We start from the raw sequence: 12,484 nt of genomic DNA on the forward strand, positions 1-12,484 counted from the left end.
ATGTGGTGTTTAATTGGGATGTCAGCTATATTTAATCATTTGCATAGTGATTGTTCTATTTTTAGCCATAAAACATCGGAATGGGTGGGGTGAGTCCATTTATCTATATATTTTAGTTTGCTAGCCACTGAGTAATTTTGAACATATAAGTATGGGTGATTGGTGGAGTGCAAACAAAGATTTTAAATGTAATTGTTAGCAGAACGGTCTAGGTTGTGTGGGCAAAGGTGGCCGTGGTGGGGAGGGGGGGAGTCTCAAACTTTGAGTAAAAGGTTTGCAGTCGTCTGCATTATGGGGGGCTCTAGGCTTGTAGTTGGTGAGAAGCCAGAGTCCTCTCCACACAGAGGCGGGGTTGTTGTCAGAGAACTGCTCCTCCAGACGCACTTAGATATAGCTCTCGACACCTACGTGCTAGAGCCATACTTCTCACCTTTGTAGCGCTCTCTGTCACCAGCCCTATACGCTGCCTCCTTTTGCTGCCTTCACTGCCTCAGTTTTGATGTGACCCAGGATTTGCCATTATTGAAGGTTACTTTGGTGTGTGATGGTACAATGCTGTATGCACAAAATCAAATGTATGATGCCACAGTGCCCATGTACTCATCCAAACAGTCTGTGGCAGCTCTGAAAACCAGTCTGTAATGTCCAAACACGCATGTAGCTCCTCCACTGTCTCACTACAGGTTTGGAGCTTCAGCAGAGCTTCCGCCTCTGTCTGTACGTGGGAATCAGGTGAATCATGGCGTGATCTGAAAAGCCCAAAGCATCGCAGGCCATGGCGCGAATGGCGTAACTGAGAATCGTGCAATAGTCACCCAGCGTGTTCTGCTCTCTGGTTGGGACTTTAAAAAACTGTCTGTACTTTGGTAGTTGGTAGTTCATGGTTGTCGGTGTAATCCCTCATTCGGCCTGGAGTGTTCCATTGTAGAAAAAGATTCAGTTGTAGTCATCGGGACTGTTTTTCTAGACATTGTGTTTCCTAATAAAAACAGAGCCCAGATGACTATAGTAGTTCATGGTTGTGATTTATCTTGTTAAAACTCCCCAGGATAATAAACAAGGAGACCGGGAAGGTCCGCTCCAAATTCAGAATCTGGTACGCAAGCGCATGCTGTGCCTCTTGCACGTTTGCGCTCAATGGAATATAAACAGCGGCCAGAATGAATGAGGCGAACTCACGTGAAGAGTGAATGGGTTGCAGGTAATAAAAAATATATTTCAGAACAGGAGAGCAGTGTTTGGAGATCACAGTCACATCGGAAGACCAGGCGATATTAATCAATTAATGATATTAATGAGACTCCGCCTCATGTTTTCCTCCTGTAGAGATCCCTTTGTCTGTTGGTATGGAGCAGCTGGAAACCCTCCAGTTGCACCACACAGTCCGGGGCCGACTCGCTGAGCCATGTCTCCGTGAAGCACAAAACATGAGTCAAATAAAAGTCTCTGTTTCGTCTCATCAGCAGTGCCAGTTCGTCTATTTCTACTAAAGAACTAATACAAACTAAGGGGGAGTTGGACTTTTTAATTACACATTTTTCTTAAATACTTCAATTGGACTTTTATGCAAAATGTGTTTTTACATATTTTGAATTTGATAGGAAATACATTCTTCCTGTACATAACCCACAATCTCTTTAGCCTATTTTATAACCCCATGCTTGATTGAGAAAATGTTATTGCTTTGCCCAGAATGTCCCACAGGGTAGCATTGAACTTATCTATCTCACACAGCCAGGGGCAGCTAAGTTACAGATCAGAGCTACAGAGGAGCACGCTCACAGTAAGAATGCATGCTTTTCAGTGTATTTTTAATACATAACACCCTTAGCTAAATACATGCATGTTGATGTCTTTCTGTGGAACATTTCAGGCAAAGCAATAACCCCTCTGGACTCAAGTACTCGGTATATGGAACCAGAAAACCTATGCAGAGCACCATAAGCAATTGTATTTAAATTGACATATAAAAACAGACAATTTAATCACATAAGTGTGTCAATAAATGATGGAGCTATTGCAGTGTGGCGCTGGTAAGCTTTATACATCAGCCATAAATCAGTCATTGCAAGGTCTCCCTGTATGCAACACATATCATCTTATTGTAATCGCATAACACCCCAAAGCACATAATAATATTACAAACCAGATACACTACACAACAGAATTAATTAAAAACGTTCAACTGCACATCCATTGTTTATTTATACAAGTTTTACATTTATGATCAAAATGTGTTTGAAGAGACTTTGCCTGACAGTGTTGGAGACATATTATGCAATGTGATTTGAGACAAACACATACACATACTGTATACTGAGGTACAATCAATGCTACTATGAGCCTTGAGTGAAGAAACGTCACTATAATGTTGCAAGGTTGCATATAAGATTAAAGAAATAATACATTTACGTGTGTGTGTGTGTGTGTGTGTGTGTATGTGCAGGTGTGTGTGTGTGTGCAGGTGTGTGTTGTAAAAATATAAAGATAAAATCATACAAACAATGGGCATATTCAACTTTTTTGTTTTAAATTCAACTCATCTAGAGTTAAAAGCTAATGCTGAGAAGGAGAGGATTCCAAAGTTTGGAAGCTGCTCTGGAGAATGCCCCCGAACATCTGCAAGCGGTAGATTGAGGACTAGTTTAAGCCCAAATATAAGATGTTTAGCTGGTTAGCTTATGTTATGGTCAAAGTTTTGTTTTTAAAAAAAAAAAAAAAACAGCACTAACCTGAGATTTAAGATATAGAAAATATATAAAATAGCAAAAGGTTATGCCGTCAGGCTAGAGACAAGCACTCACTCTACTACTACCGAAAAATGCCTTAAACATCACTGTTTCATTCATATTTCCCAAGAAACGAGAAGCAAAAGATGAGTAAACATGGAAAAAGAAGACAGGTAATGCTCTGGGAGCAAAACAATCAAAGCTGAGAGACCATAGCATCAGTGGAAAACAGACTGTCTCACAAGCTAACAAAGCTAGCATGGCTAACAAGGGTAGCACTACTCCCGAAAACCCACGCTGTCCCCCGGGTTGTAATTATTTGAATTGAATAAATCCATTTAATTTAGGTTTGCATTAGCATTGAGGCACAAACATCAACTTTAGTGAACAAAGACATCTTAAATTAGACTTTAACATGCTGTCTGTCCGTGGATAGTTGTCTATTGTTTATTGAGAATATTGAGATTAATTGCATAAGCATTCCAAACTATTTTCAAGATTAAATGAAATTTGACTTTAAAACTATGTATCTGGAACTTGAAATCCTTACAATGGAAACAATAAAAATATATTTTTAGAAAACAGCAAAAAAGGCCATCACAGAAAAAGTGGATTATGCAGAATAAGCCAACTATTAGTGACTATGGACATAAGTAAAGTGGAGAAAATCACTTTTGAACTTGAAGATGGACATGTCTGATGGACATTGGTCTAGATGGGATGGAACAGATATGACAGTAACTGCGCCAGATTTAATTTGATGTGTTTTCTGCCCACTATCATTTTGCTTTGTTGTTTATCTCTCTGTGTCATGATTTTGTATTCTATTTCTTGTCTTAATAATATTAAAACAGAAGAAACAAACAATAATAGGATTGTGTGTATGAAATGACGTTTGCATAAATGTTCAAACACCATATCACCGTCACAGTGGACATCATAATAATAGTAATTCCGTTGACTGACAAGTTAATTTCTTTGAGCCCTCAACTACAGACATCTGCACAGATAAAGACATTAATTTCATGATATAGGTTACATGACAAAACTTTAAAACCCCACAACAGACAGGTGTCACAATTGTGATGTTATTTTATTTTGTTCTTCTATTATCCAAGCAACAGTCTTTAAAAGTGACAATTGCTCTTTTGAACTGCAATATTCAAAGCTCCCGATTGTCTACATGGAAAACAGTTCGACAAATGGCACTATAAAGTCGGTTTCTGCAGCCAGCTAACGGCTACAATGGGCTCCACAGACATTATGTCTGTTCGGCCTGAGAGCACTTCCCTGGCACTGAACACCACATGTGTCTCCTTGGGGTTGTGGGAGTGACTCGTGGAGGAATGGTTTTGCTGTAAGGAGCTATGACCCGGGTGAGACTCCCCTGGCCTGGATCTGGAGGAGTCGTTATCAGGCCAGGCCGTTCTGTGACAGGGCTGCACCGCTTCTACAGGATGGCACTCCGGTTCCAACCCCACCACTGGCCTTCTACGCTTACACATATTCAGCAACAACTGCAACTCCTGTCGAAATGTGGGGTTCAAACAGCAGTAGATAAACGGGTTGTAGCAAGTGGAGCTCATTGCTAACCAGTGAAAACAGAAGTATAAAGCGTTGGATGACTGAATAGCCTGACTGGACAGGAGCACCACATAGCAGTTAAGCGGAAACCAGCAGACAGCAAACACTCCGACTACTACGAGCAGCATTGCGAGTGTCCGACGCCTCTTCCTCCTCTGGGTGGCGTTTTGGGCTATGGTCGTGTCGCCAATTGCGTTATGGCGCCAAAGACGTCGGGCCACGGTTGTATAGGAGGCGGTGATGATCAGGAGAGGGAGCATGTACAGCAGCACAAAGGTCAAGAGGTCGATGTACTGCCAGTAAACCTCCGAGGGTTCAGGGAAGTCCGGGACACACAGTCTGCGCTCCTTTTCTTTACTAAAAGCACACAAAACAACACCAGGCTCAAATAAGTAACAAATAAGTAACTAAACTTAAATAATGATGGAAATAAGCAGTTTCTATCTTCATAACTACCTTCAAACAGCATCATTTGAACTAATTAGTCAACTCTGAAGTGGACTGTAATTTTCTGCAGTGCATGTTCACTTGAAAACATATTTACGACAAATACTTGATGAAATGAAATTATTTTAAAGTACTTTCTTGCATTAGCTTGTAACACTCCCAAAGGGAAATTACCAATCAAAATTATTGGGTTATGATAATTTAACTACCCTTGCAGATGTGATGTGCATTTAAAACATGAAATTAAAGAAAGCCACAGCTTTTAACACCAACAAATTATATTTGAACCCTTTAAACGATAACAAAATATATCCCCCAAAAGTTTGTGTAGAGCCCCTAAGTCTCTCAGTCTCTGCCCTTGGCGCAGGTGCTCCCGGCGTCTATAAACTATCCCCGCGTTCAGCAGTAGTCCACAAAGTCAAAGAATAAATCCTCTCCGATAGGTACTCCAGAAAAAGACAGTTCTTAAATCCCGCAACCATGTAAAAAGTCAGAATGCCGTGAGCCGCGGAACAAAAAAGAACGCTCTCACCGGTCTGCGGCTCTGGCTCCGGTTTGTTCAACCAACTAAGCAATTGATCACCGCTCCAAACTCCGGGTAATATTCCACAATCGTTTGGCCTGGTGTCCGCGTAAAGGGACAGTGAGTGAAAGTAATTATTATATTGAATGAAAAACATAATAGATGAACATCCGTCTTTGGCATACACATTGGAAATCCGATTATATTTTTAATTTGAAGTCTGGCATAATAGCAAGTGGTTCAGTGGTTAGAGCACTCATCCAACCCAAAGGTTGGAGAATAATTTCCCGCTTGAACCATGTTCTGTTGTTCTGCACTGAGGCAAGACACTTCACTCACCTTGCCTAATATATGAGTGACGAGTGCGTGATTGGAGGGGCGGTTGAATCTACAACAGTACCTTACCAGTGACTCATGTTAAAGTAGAAAATGCCACAATGTAGAGTGGTTTGTGATTGATTGTCGGGTCCAGAGGGAGAGAAGGGTCTGGTTTCCAGGGTAATGCATTCATCTCTGTTGCTAAACTTGCCTAACCTGTTATAGTTTTTATAGCATAAGATGAGATAAGGGCAGTCAGTGATATATACTCATTACTACATGTACTTGCAACTTACCAATTTCCCAACCCTATCCTAATTTTGCTAACCTTAACCATTACCCTAAATTTCATAATTTTGAATGACCAATCAAAACAGACAATCCCTCTGGTCCAACCCTCTAGCATTAAATATGCAGAGCTGAGTTCTGAAACAGAATCCACTATCTTTGCCATCAATATATAGTACATCGCAGACTCAGAGAGAAATGCAGAGTCAGTTTAAACACAACTGACACACAATAATCTGATAGTTTAAACATGAATTGAATAAAATAAAGGTGTTATCATGTATTGATATTTATCAAATCATAACTATTGCACAATTTATATGTATTTTGGCCCTTGTTTACATGTATGGTTTGAAACAGTTGTGGAATAACCTCTACCTATGTCACAAATGCTGCTCATGTCAAACCAGGAAATAACATTACAAACTTCAACAAAATTGACAAACTGGAGAAGATTAGACAAAATAACTTCATAAGCACTTTAGGTACTCTCAGTAGGATGTGGTACCTGTAAGTGAAGGTCAGGAGTTGTTGGTAGATGGCGTGCGGCAGTGAGAAGCAGCTGCCCATTATCCAGATGACAGCCACCCAACAACCTCCCTGTGTCAGGGACATGCGCGGCCGCAAAGGATGCAGAATAACCTGAGAGAACATGAGGTGAATGCCCAATGACTCAACACAGCGTCTAAGGCTAATTGTAGCAAAATGACGCATGTACATTCTATAATGCTTCCCTCTGAAAAAAGGCTGTTGTCTATGAATTAACCATTTTAAAACATAGCATATTCTAATTAGATTGTTTTATTTATTTATGGTTCATGGTCACATATTTATTTAGCGCTTTTCTACCTTCAAGGAACTCAAAGCGCTTCACATCAAGGAACCAGTCACCCATTCACATACCAGAGTGCACAGACACTGGGGGCAAGGCGGGTTAAGTGCCCGAGGTCACAACGGCAGAATTCACCTGAGGCAGCTGTGATCGCACCGCCAACCTGTGGGTCAGTGGATCTGACCACTCAACCAGGATGTTAATGTCAGGACCGCCGACCTTTGGATCAGAAGACAAGCAGTTTGCTCCCCAGTTGTCTCCCCCATATACTAGCAATTGTTTTTTATTAGTTTAAATCAAGCATAAAATAAAGCAAAAAGATGATGTTATATTATATTATATTATAAATAAATATATAATATTAAAAGGCCTACTGAGGATGGGAGCACACTGAGAGGCAACAGAGGACTGACCTGTCGTCTGTCCAGAGCGATGGCGGTCAAGGTGAGCGTGGACACATGCAGAGAGCAGTACTGGACGAATCGGCTGATATGGCACATGGACCTCCCAAACACCCAAGTGCTGTACACAAAGCGCACCTAAGGGAGATGGAAAACACACACTTTTATATTAAGGAGAAATCCTGTGAACACGATTTACCAAACTTTTCTGCAGACAGCATCCATAATGCACTTGGACGTGAACCTATTTTGTATCCTTGTGGGATACTCGTGTCATATTTTTTCTGGTGCATAGTTTAAGGGATTTGGAAGCAACTTTTCTGTTGGAGTGCACACCACAGTATCTGCTTGTCTTAGTGAGCTGTGGATGAATGTCACTGACAACATGTTAAAGACTTTACAAATGAGGTAGTTTGTTGGTCAAAGCTAACGCTAATGCTAATTTTGAGGCATAGCCAAAATGAATTAAACTAACAAACTAAAGTAGGCCTAATCTATAAATAAAACAACCTGGTAGTTTTAATCATTTGATTTATATTTTAGTTTTTAATCAAAATTAGCATTAACTCTGAGAAGCAGTTAGCTAGCTAATGAGCTGCTGTGCGCAGAGCTTGTGGCTGCACAATCTGTGGGATTGGTTTCAAATATTTAACAGTAAATAAATATATATTTTTGAGTAAGTTTGATCAAACAAGAAAAGCGGAGTAAATGTCCTCATCATGTCAAAAATAATAGCAGCTTATTAATTTTTCCAAGCAAGCAATTCAATTATATGAAAACACTATCAGAGTTTAATCAAAAGCTATTTTCATTAAATTATTATAAAAATGTTTAATATTGTTAAATAATTGTTAAAAGGACGATTTTGGACATATAGTAGGCTACTGTCTCTTCCCTGTAGATGGCCATGAGCCTATTGAGAAGTTCCAGCAAAAAAATCTGTTATCATGGAAATTGGCATGTTTTTGCTGTGATAGACAAAGTACATTAGCCAAAACACAGTCAAAAAAACAAACAAACAATACTGTTAGTATGCTAATCTGTGGAACAACCTGATGAACTTCTGAGCCACTATGATAACTACATCAATCTATAGTGTTAGAATACTTTTGAATGGACGCAAAGGTTAGTATCTAAAAATCTCCATTGGTTTAAAATCTGTTAAAAGATGTCCATTTTGTCCTCATCTGATGAAAGGGAACTCTCAAGCTGTTTGATATGTTGTACTTAAAATAAAGCTGTAACCCACATATTTCCAGTCAAATCAATCATTCTGGGAAATGTCAGGGTCAGTTTGTACTCCAAACCCACAACAAAAATACCATCAAATATAACCAAACACACATTTTGTGTGTCTCAATAAGTACTAATTGAGTGAATTTACATTCAGGTTTTAACATTGAATTGTCAAAACCCAACAAATGCTCAATAGTGTCAATCAAAAACCAGCTATACTCATATATTCATATACTACTATACTCTATATTCATATATTTAACATTCATATACTTATATAACCTATAATTACAGTAAAAAAGACATCAGAGGCCAAAACTACAGAGACTAAACTTTAGGAAGGCAAATACAATTAAGCAGGCTCACCATTTAAGAACATTTGATTGAACATTTCTTGTCAAAATACCATATTGCATTGTCTTGAGAACATTCTAAAGAGGCTGTGGATTTTAATCAACCATATGTGTGGGCTGAAAAAGTTGAGAGAGAAAAAAGGAGATAAGAATTCAAGAATTGCAAATAAATGCACCAAGCAGCAAGCAGAAAACTTGGCTTTATATGCAGAGTGAATGTATCAAGTTTGATCCTTTGTATTTTAAAGCACTATAAAGATCCTTTGTATTTTAAAGCACTATAAAGATCCCTTGTATTTTAAAGCACTATAAAGATCCCTTGTATTTTAAAGCACTATAAAGATCCCTTGTATTTTATAGCACTATAGCACTAGAATTTACATTTCACCATGCACTAATATTGATCGGTGCAGAACTAGAAACAATTGCTTTTGTGGATTTATTCGTTCATAGTACATCTATGATGATGAATCGTCGCGCCGTTCGATGTCAGGTTATTTATCCATCTATTTATCTGGAATGTGAAGTGATTATATGTTGCCTGTGAAAACGTGTAAGCATTCCTGACATAGCATTTTGGGATAATGTTATTGAAGCTATAACTTTGCAAAGCTATAAATACATTTCTACAATTATTAAAATAGTTCAAGTGCATTCATAAATTCCCTTTGTTTCTTTTAAAACATTATGTCACTGTCATTGGTAAAGTAGGACAGTGCTTCATTTAAAAAAAATAATGAGGCCGTGGATATTTGGGTGAATTTAACCTATTACAGCTTCTTTAGACATATACGTTTAAACACTATTCATAAAGCTTTAAATAGCATTATTCCCTCATCCTGACAAATATGTGGCTGTCTTTACCGCATAGAGTGTGCAAGACTGTGTGTGGTGTTCTGCAAAAAAATACAAAAATAAAAAATAAACTCAACCTAGCCTACATTGAAGACTTTGGTATTTCCTTAAAAATACTAAAGATAAAGCTGATTTTAATATAGTGTCCCGATTTACCCATAACCCGCCCTTATCACGCAATCAGCTGCAGTAGAATTTAAACAGGTCCATTACAGTAGTTTAATTCCACACTCAAACGTCCAAAAAGGTACCAAATATGAACATTAAGAAGAAGAAAAGAGAGAGAATGGGATATCATCTTCAAACTTGCGCGTCCACCTCGAGTCACGGTCTTACCAGAGTGAACGGAGTGTTGAGGACAGTGATGAAGATATCCGCCACCGCCAAGTTCATGATGAAAAGGCTGGTGGGGGACTGCGCGCGCTTGTTTTTGACCAGCACATGGCACACGAGCGTATTCCCGAACAGCGATATGACGATGATGAGGGAGTACGCGGCCACCAGCAGCCCTTTGACGCACCGACTCTGCGACTCCCCGCTGCGCGTCCTGCTCGAGGCCAGAGAGCGCCAGTCCTCCAGCAGACCCTCGTCCAAGTCCAGCAGGAAAAACCCCGTAGTCCGATTACGCGTCTGCACGGAGGACGCGTTGAACGGGTTCTCGGCGCGCGACAAGATCCCGTCCTCCAAAAGTGAGTTATTGTCAAGTGCGCTCCCTCCCGTCCCGAGCCACACGAGCGCAAGTATTCCCAGACCCGTCGAAGTCATGTTTGATCCCTTTTGAACGTGCGAAGGTCGGTTCCAGCTCCGCTTCTTCTCAAAAGTACCTCCGACAAAGGCAACAAGTTGGAGGGATGACGATGCCCCCCGACTGCGTGACAGGATTCAGTGCGCGCAGAACGTACAGTATGGCAAAGAAGAGAGAGGGAGGCGAACGTGAAGGAAGTCTCCTCATTGGTTGGGTAAAGGCAGGCTCTTGTATATCAGCAGAGGAACTATAGTCACTCTGAGACTAAAGTGTTTACAGTGGTCTTGATCTCCTCAAACCGCCTTCACCTGGCTCCTGCACCCTTCAGGCTAACCTCCATCCCAACAAAAGGACTGTTGGAGGTGGTGGTTTTCAATAGCACAGACCATGGCTATTAACATGACTGAATTGCTCAAAAACAAACAAACAAACAAATGTGCATATAACTGATGAAAATAGATAATACTAATAAAATATTATTAGTATTATCTTGTCTTACGCTAGCTGTTTTTTTATTTTTATCTTTATTTATTTCCTCCCTCCATTCCTTGTTAGGAAATGAGAGATTTTGTCTATAGGAGTTTTTGTTTATAAGAGTTTTTGTTTAAGAGTTCTTCTTTTAAGAGTGTTTTTTAAACTTCCAGTTTTCTGTCCTTTCCCTCTGTATCTACTGCGTTGTAACAATGAAATTTCCCCATGTGTGGACAATAAAGGATTATCTTATCTTATCTTATCTTAAACAAACAAACAAACAAACGCAAGCCTAAAGAATACATTTCAGAGACAAGTAATGGGCTACATGCAACAAAAAAGTCCACCTATAACATTATAGACTTCAGCTATTAAATTATAAGGCTAAGTCTGGTACAATGCATCAAAATGCATCATGTATGTTCTAATTGTACATGGTCCCCTTCTAACATGAATAAATACAACAATAAAACAACTCTAAAAGCTGTTCACAAACAGCCTCCCCAAAGCCATAGGGACTTATGAACTTATCTTCATTTCATTACATCAATGAAAATGGTTTGTAAAAACATTTATTGCTTATCCTAAAGCTTGAAAATACATCATCATAAAAAAAATCTTTAATTTTTTTTTTTTTTTTTAAACAGTAGAAAGATGGAATGAAAGCACAAAAATAGCTAAATAGAGATGTTGCCCTTTCATTTGGTATACATCTGACAACACTGTCCTCGTCGGGTTCAGAGACAGCAACAGCATACAATAGTTTACTCCAACAACGTTATTTCTTTAATATAACAGGTTTGATCTGGACACCCAATAAAACATTCATTGGATACTTGGGAGTGTCTTAAAAGCTTCTGATTCAGCTCTGATTTATTAAATTGAGTGCGTCATGTACGTGCCAAATATTCATCCTCTAATAAATAAAGTGTTGCTTTTCATCTCTCCACAGTCATGTACTGATGAAATAAAGCAGGGCCTAATCATAACTTTATCATTATCAGATTGTTAATGCCAACATTCACAGCTGACATAATATACAATGTATTCTACAAAAACACAAAAGTAGTGAGTAGTGTGTTCACATTCTATAATTTGATAGGCCTATATAACTATGTGAAATTATAGTTATAGATATTTCTTGGTCTAACCCTTTTGGCTTGACAAATTAATGTCATATCAATGTTATGGCTTAAAGTCCTTTGACAACTATAATGTTTTTGGAGTTGAATAATGGCACCACTTTCTCAGGAAAACCATATTGCATTTGTATATTGGACCAAGAACTCTCTTTTAAAGCTCACTTACAAAACCTGGTTGAAGATTTGAAGACGAAACTTCCATCCATCCATTTTCTACCACTTGTTCCCTTTCGGGGTCGCGGGTGACTGTGACTTTGGGCCTTAGGCAAAGCCATAACGAAACTTGTTTTTTATAATTGTAATAACTCCTGTTTTACTCTTGAAGCCCGCGAACATCTGGTAATGCCTCTGTTGGATTATAGCGATGCCCTTTACATAAAAGCATTTGCAAATGGTTGGATGCTGCGGGAGATTGACTCACCACTGTGAACTCTATTTGTCGAGACTGGATGGCATTCTTTGAGTGCACTGGATGCATTTAGCACAGGGGTTTACAAACGTCTTTTACTGAGGGTCTTTTTTGGAACTTCTATGGAGCAGAGGGCCACAGAAAAGCCAAC

General features: G+C 39.2%; 1 protein-coding gene across 1 annotated transcript; it reads right to left on the bottom strand.

The window, feature by feature from the left end:
- Positions 1–3,861: 3,861 nt before the first annotated feature.
- Positions 3,862–10,331, bottom strand: LOC140378009 (G-protein coupled receptor 83-like). The gene is made up of 4 exons (XM_072463639.1): positions 9,903–10,331; positions 7,135–7,260; positions 6,398–6,531; positions 3,862–4,670 (listed from the first exon to the last, which is right to left on the bottom strand). Exons 1-4 carry the CDS (start codon positions 10,329–10,331, stop codon positions 3,938–3,940), a joined length of 1,422 nt encoding a protein of 473 aa, XP_072319740.1. The 3' UTR covers positions 3,862–3,937.
- Between the last annotated feature and the right edge of the window lie 2,153 nt (positions 10,332–12,484).

This window comes from Eucyclogobius newberryi, unplaced genomic scaffold, assembly GCF_026437365.1.
Source record: "Eucyclogobius newberryi isolate DKJ021-1_F unplaced genomic scaffold, fEucNew1.0.hap1 SCAF_4, whole genome shotgun sequence".
NCBI lineage: Eukaryota > Metazoa > Chordata > Actinopteri > Gobiiformes > Gobiidae > Eucyclogobius > Eucyclogobius newberryi.